At 34.5% G+C, this 17,675-nt stretch overlaps 2 protein-coding genes across 5 annotated transcripts in view; both read right to left on the bottom strand.

Annotated features, from left to right (window-relative positions):
- LOC125658137 (uncharacterized) overlaps positions 1-17,675 on the bottom strand; it is a 225,385-nt gene that overhangs the window by 46,333 nt on the left and 161,377 nt on the right. For 2 of the 4 annotated variants that reach the window (XM_056150530.1, XM_056150531.1), the window contains exon 1: positions 16,424-16,526. The exons of 1 other annotated variant lie outside the window; for it this stretch is intronic. The gene's annotated coding sequence lies outside the window, so the exon portion shown is untranslated. Of the gene's footprint in view, positions 1-9,162; positions 9,525-16,423; positions 16,527-17,675 lie in introns of those variants that run through there. One more of the 4 variants, XR_008798868.1, reaches the window with a different exon arrangement.
- On the bottom strand, positions 10,071-11,495 carry LOC125670601 (uncharacterized). The gene is made up of 3 exons (XM_048905843.2): positions 11,234-11,495; positions 10,792-11,032; positions 10,071-10,626 (listed from the first exon to the last, which is right to left on the bottom strand). The coding sequence occupies exons 1-3, from the start codon at positions 11,312-11,314 to the stop codon at positions 10,139-10,141; spliced, it is 810 nt and encodes a 269-aa protein (XP_048761800.2). The 5' UTR covers positions 11,315-11,495; the 3' UTR covers positions 10,071-10,138.

The following is a 17,675-nucleotide window of genomic DNA, read 5'->3' on the forward strand; positions in this document are numbered from 1 at the left end:
AACTGACATTTTAATCTTATTCCTAACTACTATCAAAAACGTTTCTATAATTCAAGAAATACATGTAACAGAAATGGTCTTTTATGCACGCAAACCTTAAATTTCTTCTTGATAAAATTTGGGCAATTTTCAGCTATTTAGTAGTCTTTGTTTCTTGCTGTGTGAAACATTGAACATCTGCTTCTCAGGCTTTTTTTTTTTTTTTTTTTTTTTTTTTTTTTTTTTAGATTGAAAAGAAAAAAATGCTTTCTATTTTTAGTACAAATATCATGTCTACTTCAAGGTCATACTAGAAAAATTATTGTATAGCATATCTATTTCATGACGTAATAGACATTATGTTTACATCACTCCATAGTAACACGAGAGAGTGCACATAGGGAAGGATAACTACCGATATAATGAAAAAAAATTCTAAAGTGTTACCAGTAAAAATTTGAAACAAAAATATTTCGTTTTTCTTTTTAATTTTTTAAATTTACAAACGGAACGAATTTTTTAACACCCTTTAGTAGGTTGTTTTTTTAACTTGATTTTATAGAGGATTTACCATTTTAGAAAAGTTAGATTATGTGGTCTTCAATAAAAATATAAATACTTAAAGCATATCATATAGTTATATCAATTTAATATATAAGGTTGTTCCTAAAGACGACAAGCTTTGTTAAAAATCTATACTTGTTATGGCAAAGCAATCATCGTGATGTACTAAATATCAAATGAAGCACAACAATTAAAGTCCGGAAAACTGATAATTCATGCTATTTTTCTAAGTCCAAGGGCCATAACTTAGTGAAAAATCAACGGACCGAGACCAAATTCAAACTTGATCTGTAACTTCTTATAGCAAAGTAATGTACCAAATATCAAATGAATATCTGCAAGCACAACATAACAAAGTCCGGAAAACTGATACTTCATGTTATTTGTCCAAGTCCAAGGGCCATACATTTGCAAAATCAATGGACCAAAACTAAATTCTATCTTGATCTTCAGCTTCTTATTGTAAAGTAATGTAACAAATATGAAATAAATATCTGCAAGAACAGAGAAAAAAGTAAGGAAAACTTATTTGCAGGACTGTCGGACGGACAGACAAACGGACGGAGTGAGAACCAAAAGTCCCCATCGACATTATGGTTTGTCGTCGTCCGTCTATCCGGACCTTGTGGGCAGAATACAGACCAAACCGTAATCTCCAGGATTTTACAGCTTGGTACATTTGATCACCATTATGAGAGAAAGATGTCTATTGTTTGTCAAGACCAAAGGCCAAGGTCGTAATATCACTTGGTAGGAAAACCTAACTAGGAAAACCTTGTGGGCAGGATACAAACCGAACTTTAAACTCCAGTATATTACAACTTTGTTACATGATCACCATGATGAGAGGAAGATATCTATTGTTTTTCAAGGTCAGAAGTCAAAGGTTAAAGTCGTAGTATCGCTTAGTAGGTAAACGTTGCAGGCAGGATGCAAACCGAACCTTAAGATCCAGGATACTGAAACTTGGTACATCTGATCACTATGATGAGAGGAAGATGCCTATTGTTTTTCAAGGTCAAGGTTGCAGTATTACTTAGTAGGAAAACTGTGTAGGCAGGATACAGACCAAAGCATAAGCTCTAGAATATTGCAACTTTGTACATTTGACCAGCATGATGAGAAGAAGATATTTGTCAAGGTCAGAGGTCAAGGTTGTAGTATCAGTTAATAGGTAAACCTTGTAGGCAGAATGTAGACTGAACTATTGGGGCTAAGACTATCAAACGTGGAACATATACTCCTCATGCCAAAATAACGGAAGTATTTTATTTTTGAAAGTCAGAGGTCAAGGTCGTAGTATAACTTAGTAAGTAAACGTTGCAAGCAGGATGAAAACCGAACCATAAGTTCTAGGATATTGAAACTTGATACATTTGATCACCGTCACTATGATGAGAGGAGGATTCTTATTACTTTTCAAGGTCAAGGTTGTAGTATCACTTAGTAGGAAAACCTTGTAGGCGGTGTACAGACCGAACTGTTGGGGCTAGGATCGTCGAACTTGGTACACATACACTTTATGCCATGTGGGGGATGTCTATTGTTTCTCAAGGTCAATGTCGTAATAGCAGGATACAGACCAAGCCGTGGGGGGGGGGGGGGGGGGGGGGGTAGGACCATGAAACTTGGTACACATACATCTTATGCCAAGTGAAAATATTAAATAGAGAGTACATGATTTGTCTGTTTTTACGATGCTAAGAAAATATGTCACACCCTGATGATTACTGATGCTACTTGAAACCAAATTCTACAAACCATGGTTTAAGAAAAACATCCTACCGTAGCTTTACAGAGGCGTATCATGTACCATTGGCGATACTCTTGTTCATAAACTTGAGTTGTTACTTTGCCATTAATATCCATTTTCAATAACAGATGTGGAGGACTATGTGGTGTCTTTTATCTCCAGTTCACAGGGATAAATGGAATCGACATATGAATGAAAATAATTTTTGTTAATAGATGAAACGTCGTCGATATATCTACATGTCGAGTTGAAGGCCACATCGTGATATTATAGTTAATGGACAGTCGCAAGATATACATTCAGGTTGAAGTTCTCCGTTTAGTAGGTAAGAATGTGTCGATTTTTGAATGTCCGATGCGTCTACTTCGTCCTGGCGTTTCAGTACGATATCAAACAGTTTATTTACTTTGTTTTGAAGAGAATAAAGTTTACATGTGTCGCAGAATTCTCAATATATTTGCTGAAGAGAATTTCCACATCGTTTTATAAATCATTTTACATCTGTGTAGGAAATTTTAAAGTGTAAAATATCATCTTGAAGACTTAGTGTATTTTTGCCGTTTTGTCTGCTTTGGTGTTGTCATGGATAACAATATGACTTTAAATCCAGCAGAAATCAACTATTTTACCTTGTAAAGTTAGAAGATAGTACTGGTTTAAAATATCTGTAGAAATAATCAATTGTTTACAAAGGAACATTTTGATAATGGTCCCTAAGGCTACTTCCTGACCAGGAAACTGAGTTTTTCAGTGGCTACAGAAGTAATCAAGAAATGGTTGTTACATCAAATATCGAAACATAAAGAGGAGTAATGAATTGCCCTTTTAAGTAGTGTGTGTCTAATCTTTACGCGGTGAAAGGTAACTTGCAGTACGTGTTTTATATGTCCGCGAGGAAGTGTAACTTACTACACGTGTTTTATATGTACGCGAGGAAGTGTAACTTACAACACGTGTTTGATTTGTACGCGAGGAAGGACACCACAGAGTCGTCCACTTCTGCTTCATACTTAGATATTTTATTGAAAGTAGACATTAACGGCAAACTGACAACTCAACTGTATGACAAACGGGATGATTTCAGCTTCTCCATCGTCAACTTCCCATATTTATGTAGCAATATTCCATTATCACCTGCATATGGTGTTTATATATCTCAACTGATTCGATATGCAAGAGCTTGTTCTGGGTATAGTCAGTTTTTAAATCGAGGTAAGCTACTGACAAACAAGTTGATGGTACAGGGATTTCAACAGTCTCGATTGAAGTCAGCATTTCGCAAATTCTATGGTCGTTATAACGATCTAGTTCGTCAATACAACCTCGCATTGGGTCAAATGCTGTCTGACGTGTTTCATACCGATTGTTAAGCCGTTCTTGGCACACTGATTTGACTGCGGATAACTCCGTTTACCTGATTAGGATGTGGGGCTCACGGCGGGTGTGACCGGTCAGCAGGGGATGCTTACTCCTCTTAGGCACCTGCTCCCACCTCTGGTGTGTCCAGGGGTCCGTGTTTGCCCAACTATCTATTTTGTATTGCTTGTGGGAGTTATGAGATTGATCACTGTTCGTTGTCTTCACCTTGCATACAACACGTGTTTGATATGTACGCGAGGAAGGAGTTCATTCTCAGAAGCTCATACACAAGACCTACAACTTTCATTTGTCTTGCCGGGCGATTGGCGGAGGAGCAGTTCCTACTTCTAGTATCGACTAGGATTTTGTTACGTATTTACAATCCCTGAAACGTTCTACTTTACCATTTTTCCGTGCGTTCACCGTGTGCTCTCCGTTTACAGTTTTGCGCTGACCATGCGTTCACCGTTCACAAAGCATTCACCGTTCACTGTCATTCGGAACACCACAGTGAAAGGATCGATTTTCATAGCAAGACAAAACGGAACATGTGCGTAAGAGTGAAAGTAAACATTCTTATTATATCAGAAATTAAATTTATTAAGTACAAATGTTAGGATTATCAATTGCGAAAATTCAAGGAAAACTGCAGATCACTCACCAATATCAAAGAATACAATAAATCATTTTCATCATTACAAAACATAACTATTGTTTGGTTAGAAAGTGGAAGAAGTTCTGAATGAGGGAAAAATGTAAGAGACTGCAGTTATAAATTCAATCCTTATACATGTACAATTAGCTAAGAACGAGTGCTGGTACATGTATAAAAATGAGACAGTTTCAGTTATTAGATACCTCAACCCCCCCCCCCCCCCCCCCCTAATTATCATTTTAGCATTTTCAAGTATGGGCAAAAGCACAATTTATTATATTTTATTTTGTATCATTTGACAAGAATTTTAGACAAGTCAGTTTTTTCCCTTAACCCGATGCTACATTTTAATGCACGTTCGTGCCCGAATGTCAAACTGATTTGACAAGTATTTCTGATTATTTTACGTCTATATTTATGAAAAACATTGTCAATAAATGTATTTACTCCTTTCCCCAAATTTGAAACGTTTGTATCGTTTGTCTCTAATATAAAGATGTAATTTTTCTCGTACATTTTCCCCCACATATAATATAAGTATAGTTCACTACAATAAACAGTTTTATCCGCATAAAAAATACACAAATATTGCACAATCTAAATTTAAACTCATGGTCACACTAAATATTTTGTACGTACATTAAATCTGGGATTATTTCCTCAGGTCGATATACTTTACATGTATTTACAATAAAGTGAATTACGCAAAATCTACGTGGGAATAAACCTTTCATACTATCTAGAAGCGTTCAGGTGTCAACACGAGGTACCAGTTCTACCCGTGTTGGCTGTTTAATGCATTCACCTCAACTCCATTCGGGCTTGTTTTTAATTGTATGTAATCCAAACGATCGCGCTCGTAAATTTTGTAGTCATGGATATACACCTGTAAATTCTTGGCGCTAAGTACTAGACTATCTTTATTTCACATACATTGTTTATACTTTTGTATTAAGAAATTAAATACTATGTATCATAAGTCAAAATTAATTCATGTAGTATACCGCGATGATGCACCATTCACGATTTAAAGCTGTATGACCCAATGTTCATGTATTATTTTTGTACAAAATTACTTTAAAGCAAATTAATTACTTTACAAAGTTATGAACTTTCCCTTAATTACATGCTTGAAAACATCTGCATATAAAAGAAAACAGTGAGAATATTATTTAGAAAGTAAATATAGTGTGGTACATATATAAATCATCCGGAAAACCTCGGGCCCTTCATCCTAAGCACGGTGTATTCGGTGAAAGGCCCGAGGTGTTCCAGATAACGCATACATTATGCAGTATTAGACGTCTATAAATAGCCCCCCGTACGTCAAGGGAATCCCAAAATGATGTATTAACTCAGATTGATTGATTGAATATTGTTTAACGTCCCTCTCGAGATTATTTCACTCATATGGAGACGTCACCACTGCCGGTGAAGGGCTGCAAAATTTAGTCCTTTGCTCGGCGCTTATGGCCTTTGAGCAGGGAGGGATCTTTAACGTGCCACACCTGCTGTGACACGGGACCTCGGTTTTTGCGGTCTCATCCGAAGGACCACCCCATTTAGTCGCCTCTTACGACAAGCAAGGGGGTATTGAGGACCTATTCTAACCCGGATCCCCACGGGATTGTATTAACTCAGACGCAACTGTCTTGTTTTAAGGCTGAAAGAGCATAAAACAACGAATTACTAAGAGGTATTTGATATTTTTACTTCTATTAATCTTATGACACGGTACTGTTGTAACAAAATACACAGTTCTACACAGATAAGGCCACCGATGATCTGAAAGTTTGAACTGGTCACGTGACTGTCACTTGAAATGACAGAGTGACGCAGTTGTTTGTAAACACCGATTTAGAATTAAATAATTTTGGTTAAAACAAGTGAAATAATGTATGACATGTCATACAGCCCCATAACTACATACGTGCGATGATTTAATAGCGTTTTAACGAAATGGAAAAAAACATGTTGTTATTCGGACCATACAGCTTTAAGGAAATGTCAAGAATTCTAAATATTATAGAAAATGTTTCTACTTTCCATGTATACATGTATCTGTACATGTAATACTGTAAACAATGTACATGTATCTGTACATGTAATACTGTAAACAATGTACATATGTATCTGTACATGTAATACTGTAAACAATGTACATATGTATCTGTACATGTAATACTGTAAACAATGTACATGTATCTGTACATGTAATACTGTAAACAATGTACATATGTATCTGTACATGTAATACTGTAAACAATGTACATATGTATCTGTACATGTAATACTGTAAACAATGTACATATGTATCTGTACATGTAATACTGTAAACAATGTACATATCTATCTGTACATGTAATACTGTACACAATGTACATATGTATCTCTACATGTAATACTGTACACAATGTACATATGTATCTGTACATGTAATACTGTACACAATGTACATATGTATCTGTACATGTAATACTGTAAACAATGTACATGTATCTGTACATGTAATACTGTACACAATGTACATATGTATCTGTACATGTAATACTGTAAACAATGTACATATGTATCTGTACATGTAATACTGTAAACAATGTACATGTATCTCTTCATGTAATACTGTAAACAATGTACATATGTATCTGTACATGTAATACTGTAAACAATGTACATGTATTCGTACATGTAATACTGTAAACAATGTACATGTATCTGTACATGTAATACTGTAAACAATGTACAGAATAAATTTTCTTTTGTTTGTGCATGATTGCTTCGTGCATTGATGTGAAATTTACGATCATTTCATGAGAAATATATATCCGGTACCTGCACAAAAATGAACAAACAGATGTATCCATATATATATATTCCCTTCCTGATTATAAATTAAGCACAATCTAAGGGGAAAATCAGATATATACCGAATGAACAGACCATTTTGCGTTCACCGTGCACTCACCGCTTAACAAATTGAGTTCACCGTTCGCTCACTGTTCAAGTGGGAAAGTAGAACGTGTCAGGGACTGTGAATACGTGCATTACAGAAATCAGTACAAACCATCAAATCAGCAGAGCGATAAATTGTTAAGCGTGAAATAGATTTGAGCAACACATATCTCATTTCATTTTATGCGCTAGAGTTGACCACGATATACTTGAGTTATTTCTTTAGATGACATGCTCCATCCTCCGAACAGAATCACTACCATATCCTGTTTGGATATTTACCATGGTTTTGTTCGGGTTATCGCTCTTTGGGGAGTATTATGAAATATTGCGTACCTGCCCTAATGAACGTGAATCTCAACACCGTGACACTTCTTAACGTGATGCACACGTGTAACTTCTATAACACGAATCTTAAAACTGTAACGCTTCATATTTTGATTACCTACTCCCTAATGCATAAATGTCAAAAGCAGTCAGTAATATTTCATATCAGGAGTACTTACATCAAACCACCATTTACTAGAAAATTTTATTCACCAATGCTTTTAATCCCCCTGCCTAACCAACCAATGGGTCTGATGTACTTTAATTACTGGTTTAAATCTTTTCCCACTAAACCCCAAATTGATTTTTAAGACTATGACAACCAGGAAGGATGTTGTAGAACAACTGATATGGAGAGAAACAAATGACATCAGTAATGATCGAGCAAGTAAATTAAGAAAGAATTACATGAAAAGGGTGATTGCACTTCTTCAACGTGAGGACTATTTTATTAATCAACAAAACATAAAAGCCCTGTTCTAATGTTTGAATGATCACTTAGATGAAAAGGCACAAAAAGTACTTTCATTAATTGAAACTTACATAATGAAATCAATGGAAAAACCTGAAATTGTACATACATGTACGCATGCCATCTAAAGATCGAATGGCGGAAGATGAAAACAGAGATCTTACAGATTCTACTCAAACACGATGCTTGTTGAGGGAATTAGAGAAGCAATTTGTGTAGATACACAATTCATCTACGAATACTGTTCTCTTCACATTTTCGAAAATTACTTTGCTATTCAAAATCCTTAATAATGTTTGTAGACCAGTTTCATTTATTTCATTATACGGTTTGTAGATAACTGAAGCTTTTTTTGTATGTCTACAGTGTTCATGTATACAGCATCATGATGAGTGAAATAACAAACTTTGATGATCTAGAGTCAAAACATAATGCATATGATATATCAAAATTATCTATTATTTTAGTAATCAACTAGCAATTAGCATTTTTGACATTCAGAGTGCAAACAAGTCTGTGTACAAAACATGAGTAAATGGTTTTCTAAGATAGTTTCAGCCCCTGTTGATTTCAGAAACTTGGTGACTAAATGATGTAGAGTAAATGCGCAGAGAGAAAGAGTGTTAATCAGATGATCTTGTTTTAGGAATGAAGAGAAAAAAGATGCAAAATTACTGTGAAACCGTTGAAAATATAGCAAGGTCACATGACTTATCTGTGTGTGATCCACAAAAGAGGACAACAAAAACAAACTTGAAACGAAAACTGGATGAGGAAAACAACATACAGATGATGAGAAGAGATCAAAATTGCATCATTGCATAAAAAGCAGTTTGACAGTATGAAATATTCAAAGGAAACATCAACGATACTGAATATGATGTAGTCAGAAAAGAGAAGCTTGCAAGAGCAAAATAAAACTGTCTTTCAAACTTGAAAAGACAAGCACTGAACTTAACAAAAAAGGCCTAGAGGTAGAGCGTTCGCCCCGCTGGGGTTCGAAGCCCGGTGTTGTAGAGTGAGCCTTCCCCCATAATGAGACTTCCCCCCGGAAGCCTGGCTCTAGAGTGAGCCTTCCCCCTGAGGGTTAATAAGGGTTAAACTTCAGAGTCGACATGTTTCTTCCAAGCAATATAGTCTTGTTTGGATCCAGTTTTTCCTGTTCTGATATAACTGCCTGATACTGTACAATGTAGGTGTCAATCTGGTCCCCCTATTGTGGGAATCTGTTTCCACATAACTGCTGTATAATCTGGTACCTTGCTATTGGCAGGCACAACAAGGAAGCTATTCCTGCAGTGATGTCCAACACTTATCTGCATGTGTCACTGATGCCACTATCATTGATGAATTTGATGACAGTGATGATACTGTAGCATTATTGAGGAGTAGGAATATGGATTCTTGTCAATCTGATTCATGTCACCCTTGCCATCAATTTTTGCTGGACATATTATATCATCCTGAAATTCAAAGAACTAGGTACGCTATATGACTTAAATGGCCCAATCTTCAAATTGGACAATATTGTACCCAAATATAGATATAAGTGTATTACTTCATTAAATATAAAGGTTTTGAGGATATCTTCATTATTTCCATTTCTGCAACTGCTCAAATATTGAGTTTTTTTAATAACGTTTTAATGACGTTGTTTGTAGCATTGTAACGTTATTGCAGTTATTTTCAATTAGTTATGATAAATAATCTAAAATGGTAACCCAATATTCTACTTCTCCATAAATGATTAGTCAGGACTGTACTGAATTTAACTGGAGTAACTTAAATCTGTATTAATTATCCACGTGTCATTATTACAAAGATCTTCACCCCTCCCCCAATAAAAACAGCAATAATATCGGTCTGTAAAACACAATTTAAGCATGAAATGTGTTTTATTAAATAATGTGAAAGTTACGATGCACTCTACATTACTTTACATAATTAGATGAAATGTGGATTTAAAATGTAAGATTTCAAAATTTTTACTACATGTACAATTACTAACTGATAAATTCATTTTGGGCGTGATTAACTAAATATCGTCAATTAACGTTAAACAAAAGTATGGTTTGCACTACTCTTCTTGTCCATCATAATCGACAGTATCCTCATCCTCGGAGCTGGCGATGGATCTCGCCGCATCATCCACTTCCTCTGTCCAGTCACGAATACCGCAAGATTCGTTCTGATATCTAGCAAAGGCTAAATACCAGATAATACAGGATATGTGACCGCACATTCCAACAACCCGGGATCCATTTTTACAGGTACAATACCAGAACAAGATGGTGATATCGTATTTTATCCACAAGGAATACTTTTTAGATGAAGTGTGGCGGCTTTGAATTTTGGCACTGACAATATTGGGTATATCATCGCTCACAAAAATTTCAAATAATCCATCATCTGTAAGATGTTCTGCCGCATATGATTTTGCCGTCTTTAGCTGATAGACACCAATTGTAAGGTTTCTGATATCTCCCTCAGTAAGCCTGGGAAAATCGGTGATGGTGTTGCTGTCAGCGTCGATGGAAGTCCATTTCATGGATCTTTTATCAAGCCCTGCAAAAGTATAATGACTCAATATATGAACTCAAGTTTGAAATTACACATGGTTTATAGGAGTTATGAGATTGGTCACTGTTCGTTATCTTCAACTTTCATGTAATAGAATATATGTACAATTACCATTATGTAAAACAAATATGTCATCAATCATTAACATACCATTTTCAAGAACAAACTGTTGAAGTCCGTTTGTCTGTTTGGCCAACATTGTCATTGTTGATGCAATGGTGATATCGTCATCAAATGTTCCAGAGTTGATAGGAGGCCGGTACTTGTTACAAAGACTACAGACAATCCTAACATAATCTCCAATACACGGGATCTGGCTGTTTGGAAGTGTTTTACCAAGATATCTCCATGTCTTTATTCTTCCATTTACGGATTCAACAACCCATCTGACCTAAAATGAACAATAAACATACTTGACAACATTACTTGACATCACAACTTTCAGTAGAATTAAAGTTTTCAATCAATTGCATGATATTTTAAATCTTAGATATACCAGTGCACAAGCATGAAATAGCTAAGGTAAACATTCATTGTTCAAACTGCAGATTCATTTTATTCAGAAAGATACTAGTAACAGGCTTAGCTATACCTTTGTTACAAGTCTAGAACTGTTAGCTTCCTCTGTAGACAATTGCTTCTGGCCCTTCGGGATAAACGCAGGCATCTCCATACGTATACCCAGGTCATTCAAAAGTGATTCTGAATCCCGGAAACCTCTATCAACAACAAATATATCGTCCTCTCTGACCCAGGTCTTTATTTCATCTGTGTTTGAATGAATCGAATGGTTGAGAATAGAGGAGTCATTGTTCTTTGGATCTGCCAGATAAGGTCCAAGGACACTGACGATATATCCTGTTGTGGAGACCATCATCATGGGTTTTAAAAGGGGTCTTCGCTTGTGCATACTGAAAGATCGTCTGGAGAAGGTGTAGTTTCCACTTTTTTGAATATAGGTATAAGTTCCGTCCAACACTAATATTGCAGGTGCAAATGTTACATTGGACAGAATTTGTTGTGCAAGTGGCCTTGTATGGGTCTGAATGATCTCTTCCCTTGTGATGTGGGAAAATCCGAGGTTCCTTGGGACAAATTCTGTCATCAGAGCCTTCCTTGCAGATTGGACTGCCCTGCGAATCTGCAATAATATTATCATATAATAAAATCTATAATTTTGATATTCATATATTATGTGCACAAATCATTACCTTCAAAGTTAACCTAACAATTTTATTTACCTGGAATTTTTTCATATTGAAGATTGTTCCAAGCATTTGGTTGTCCATTCCAGAACGTAGCTTAGTCAAAAGGATGGCTACACAGGTACGGATTGACCTGGTCTGTGTTGGTCTTATGGTGTTAATATTTGTCATAATGTCATCAAACTGCTATCTAGTGAATCCGGTTAAATTATAATAGTCTGAGTCACTTAAACCTGTAGGTTCATCGAAGTCAAGTCTTGTACCCTTGTTTTTAAGGACCTCCTCTCTAGCTTGCTGTAAAAGCTCCAGTATTGCGGATCTGTTGAGGTGGCAGGAATCCTTAGAAGCCTTGACCTTGTCTATGGCGTCTTTTGAGAGAATTCCATTTTCAATGTGACTTGGACAGCATCGTGATCCTGATTGCACAAATATTTCACTTTGAATATAAGTTCTGTATCTAGCATAGGTTGGAGTGACAATTAACTTTGGTCCGGGCTTCAAAGGCGGATAATATTCATCTGAAACCGAACTCTGGCTTTGAATGGTAGTATTTTTGGTCTTTTTCTTTTTATAGCAGAGGTGAGAACATCTATTGAAAATCACTGCTGAAGTTGATATATTAAATACGGCAAAATGTTTCTCCAAGATCTTTCTTGTGTCACCATAAACTTTTCTCCTCTCTCTTTGAGAATGGCGTCTTTTGCACAGTACACAATTATAATGTTTGGATCCATTCATTCTGAAATAATTTAATGTTTAGATTAATAACGTATACACAACTGTATTTAAAAAAATGAATATTTATTAAAACCTTATGAAATGTAATTTTTTCTCAAAGTGTCTAAAAAACAAAAACAAAAAAAAAAAAAAAAAAAACCCAACTCAATTGTTACTATGGTTATATTGTAATATCTTAGAACATTTACATTAAATAGTACAGAATCGGGTATGAGAATAACAGACTGCATTTAATTGGTATTTAGAAATAAATAATTTGGATTTTATTACTTTTTGCATTTTCAATTGTACTTTTTTTGCGGATTTTTCTTATTTGATACCCCCCCCCCCAAGATAAAAAAGAATCGAAGAAAATATCCGTTATTATAGTGTGTTATTTTTATTATTATTATTATTATTCTTTTCGTTGGAAAACTATTTATTCTGAAGTATTTGCGATTAATTTCAAGAAGTATCAGCTTAACTCAAAATCAAAAGAATACACATTCACACTACATGGAAGATTATGCTAAAAATATTAAACCTATAAAAAAAAAACCCATTAATTTTATAACTTCACAATTACACATGATTTATCATTTGATGGTTGTTTTTATTTTCCTTTGCAATTATAGCTACATAAACACAAATATACCACAAAACTATTGACCAAAATTGAAAATTTTGTTACTTAAAAATATTTTCGCTTGCATTCTAACATATAATACTAGTATATTTTCTATCTGATTGAATAAATCCGAATTTAAAAGTGAAGATGTAAAATAATTATTTCACATTATTTTAATTATTTATTACACTTCTGGTCCGTCTTATCCGACAGATGTGACGTCAAGCTACCAAACTTTTTTAGCACATGGTTTTGAAAAAACCAGTGAATCAGTTTTCCTGAGTGGATGTATACTTGTTTGTACATTTCTGTGATGGGATATTTAATTGCAAACATATGGAAGTAAGAATGTTTTGCTTCCGTGCTGTGTAACATTCAAATAGATAATTGTTGACAATGTGCGCAGTGCATTGCTCGTGGAATATTCGTGTGTTTTGTTGTCGTTAGCCACAGGTAAGTGAGACAAAGTTATTTTGTTGTGATCTTTCCTGAACTATATCTATTGGTGCATGTGAATGAAAAATCAAAATAGCAAGGATTTCATTTCTTTTACATTCCCTGCAAACGCCACTCATTGATCACGATCAAAGTGTGGCGGGGGCGGGAGCCAGACTATTTTTCACTAATACGATAAGGAACCAGCCAAGTATTCGTAAACAAACACACACGGCATATATATACTAGCCTACTATGTCAAGAGTTTAGTCATAATAAGTTTTATTAAATTTGTTTAATCATGTTTACGAAAGAAATTATCAATAACATTTATAGAATTATGCAAGTTGGCCACATATATATACATGTAAACATCAGCGCCGATCATGATTTTCTGCCGTCTGCAGACCTGTCTGAATGAATCTTAAGGCCTAGGCCTATAGATCTATTCATACAAAACTTTTTAAATACTGATAAGGCCTATATTAATGAAGTAAGGCATTTTTTGTTTCAAATGTCATCGTATATAGCTAAATAATTTATATAAATATATTTTGCTAGACATGTACTGAATCGGCAAGCTCTTGCTGCTAACGACAGGTAGTGGAGGTGGGGGTGGAAATCACGAACGTTTCATGTCATGATGTGATGTGTGTATTGATTACAGCCTCAAATTCTTGTTAAACATGCTGAAATATCTAATTATATGACGTGTTGAAATTTGCTGAAGGTGTATTTTTCTTACCTGGTCGGCCTAATGATTACAAGGTGAAAACAGCTGCATCGTCTGATACGTCCCTATGAATCCGCCACCAGAAATCGTCACAAAACGGAAAAAATGTACTACTAGCGCAGGTCTCGAGCAAATAAATTTGTGCTTGCGTTGATTTCTTGTTCAAGATACTTTAATTAAAATCAAGTTTCGTTTTGCTCGAGGGCTGCGGCCTGCATATATTTTTTATTTTTATGATAAAATTTGCCCCCAAATTGTGAATTTCCGGTAAATATGGTGGAAATATCTATTACGTAAGTTGCTTAGCAACGCTTTTCAAGGTTCTGTTTATGAATTTATTGTTCACACTTGGCATCTAGTTTGTAATTGTGCTAGTATTTATTTCAAGTAAACAACTTGAAAATATATAGAAAATTTAGGCGTTATTACCATTGCAACCGTACCTAGTTCTTACTCCAGTATTATATCATTATCAAAACTATATCATAAATGAAAGGTGAAGATAACAAACAGTGATCAATCTCATAGCTCCTACAAGCAATACAAAATGGAGAGTTGGGCAAACACGGACACCTGTATTATAATATTCATATAAAAGTTGTACTTTCATGCCCTCATGTATTTTCATTGATATAGAATTCAGAAAAATTACATTTATGTATTCGGTGGGAGATTGACATGTCTTCAACTAAACAATAGAGGACAGGTTAGCTACATGTACATTTCTGCATAAATAATTATATACACAAACATTTCATTTGAATTTGATTCCCCATCTAATAATTTTTGTTGTAGCTAATGTTGATATATTATCTTACCTCACAATTATCAGCAAATTCACAAAATATTTTTATCTTTCATACTCTTTCTTGTGGTAGATGTATGGAAAAATTTAATATTCAATAATATAAAGGAGATAAGCTAACAAAAAATTATATGCTTAAATCATGGTAGTACCCATGAAATTCAACATTCTCTGAGTGATTCTATATCTAATCCTAATGCAGGCATGTAAGTTGTAAGTGTAATTGTTGAAATTAAGTTTGACATGTTTACAATTTATCTTGAAATAAGGCATATTTAAATTAGAAAACCAAACTGTTCTTATGATTTTCCTGGCTTAATGGTGCTTTTAAGTATTTAAAAATTATTGAATGTAAAAATCATTCTGACTTTTCTAATCCATGTTTCCGCGTAAGGCCAAAAAAAAATAAAAATAAATAAATATATATATATATGTTAATTGGTTTCCACTTTCCCGACCTACCCTAATTAAACATTTCTATTGACCCTAACACATTTTTTTCTATATTCTCACAGATTTTGCAAATGTCATCACTACAACAAGAATATATTTATTGACTTATGAAGTTATTTATTATGCACTAATACCAGACAGATTCCAAAACACAGAAACAGATTTTGTTTACAGTAAATTGAAGAAATGTATCGATTCATCATATAACTTTTATTTGATTACTAAATAATCACTAAGTTAAGTTTAAACATAGTAGAATACTAGAATACCAAATCATTCGAAAATTATTCAACCTATAACCCCCCACAGGCCTACATGTTACCCCAGTGACCTATACCATTATGGAAATATACATCTATATACAATTATATGTCTCTTTAACCTATACAAATACTTTTTAGACCATACAATGATACATGGAAAGTTCAAAGTGTAAAGTGAGTCAAACATCATGTAAGAAAATTCAAATAGACACGAGAAGGCCATGCACTCGGAATTGAAAATGGCATGATCGTGAAACAGCTGATTTTTCTGATCAGCTGATATACATACAATTTTAAATCTTAACAATATATAATTATAATAAATAAACAATTAATCTATGTTGACAACAGTTAACAGATTTGTTGTGGGATTTCCAACAGCCCAATGCGTGAATATTATGAGTTTATGTCAACACACCACAGGCGCACCATACTATTCGTTCCATGCGACTTGTTTATTATTTTTAAGAGCAATTGGTACACCTATTTGGTTATACAGTTTAACGAGTAGAGGTGAAGTATATTCATATTTCTAAAACTTACGTTGAAATGCGATGAGTACATCCTCTGCAACTTCCACGAACAGCGCAAACAGGCTAACGGCGCGGCGTGTGAAAATGGCCGAATGAAGGATTGAAAAATATGGTGTGCCATAAGTAAAATAACCTTATTGCGTATTGGGAAAGAAAATTTCTTTTTCAAGATCTTATTATATATTAAACCACTCATTGCATACTTATGTTTTACAATACGTTACCACTTCTAATAATATATAGCGACGTTGTATGACGCAATCTTAAAAAGAAGAGTAAATTATAGGATTTATACTAGTAATGTAAACCTAAAAATAGTGTTCTTTCACCAAACTCTACATATAAAAACCATTATAGGAAAAGAACATGTTAGAAAATATTTCTAACAAAAAATTATTCACTTTGGACGTTAGGCCGAATTTTGATAAACATGGTCTTAGTCCTTTAAATCTGTTCTCATGAGTAGTCCAGTTCTTTGAGCTACAACAATTCAATCTTACTGTAATTGTTAGTGATTTAGGAATGTTTCAAAAGTGACACTGTATCTTATTTTTCAAAGAAACTTACAAAATGTCAACAGAATTACATGTATTCAGCCATTGAAAAAGAGTGGCTTGCTTTGTTGTTAGCTATACAACATTTTGATGTTTATTTGAATGTTACTGTACATCCAATTCTTGTTTTTATGGATTACAACCCTCTAATTTGTTTTTCATAAAATGGCAATAATCAAAGACTCACCAGATGGAATTTATTATTACAACAGTATGATTTTGATATCAAACATATCAAAGGCAAAGACAATGTTGTAGCAGATGCTTTACCAAGAGTGTCACGAATGTTTTTGTTGTTGCTTTGATTGATGTACATATGTATGAAAGGTGAAGATAACGAACAGTGATCAGTCTCATAAATCCCATAAGCAATACAAAATTGATAGTTGGGCAAACACGGACCTCTTGATATAGCAGAGGTGGGATAATGTTTCTAGGAGGAGTAAGCATCCCCTGTCGACCGGTCACACCCGTCGTGAGTCCTATATCTTGATCAGGTAAACGGAGTTATCCGTAGTCAAAATCAGTGTGCCACGAACGATCTAACAATCGGTATGAAACACGTCAGACAGCATTTGACCCAATGATTGGTTGTAATGGCAAACTAGATCGTTATAAGGACCATAAAATTTGCGAAATGTTAACTTTAAACGAAACTGTTGAAACCCCTGTACCATCAGCTATATGTGTATTAGAGAATTGAAGCTT

This window comes from Ostrea edulis, chromosome 9 (assembly GCF_947568905.1).
Source record: "Ostrea edulis chromosome 9, xbOstEdul1.1, whole genome shotgun sequence".
In the NCBI taxonomy this organism is placed as follows: Eukaryota; Metazoa; Mollusca; class Bivalvia; order Ostreida; family Ostreidae; genus Ostrea; species Ostrea edulis.

Coding starts and splice junctions, on each gene's coding strand:
- LOC125670601 (XM_048905843.2), bottom strand. CDS start 11,314: ATGGAGATGCCTGCGTTTATCCCGAAGGGCCAGAAGCAATTGTCTACA. Junction 11,033..11,233: donor GTTCTAGACTTGTAACAAAG/GTATAGCTAAGC, acceptor TGTTCATTTTAG/GTCAGATGGGTTGTTGAATC. Junction 10,627..10,791: donor ACAGTTTGTTCTTGAAAATG/GTATGTTAATGA, acceptor ATACTTTTGCAG/GGCTTGATAAAAGATCCATG.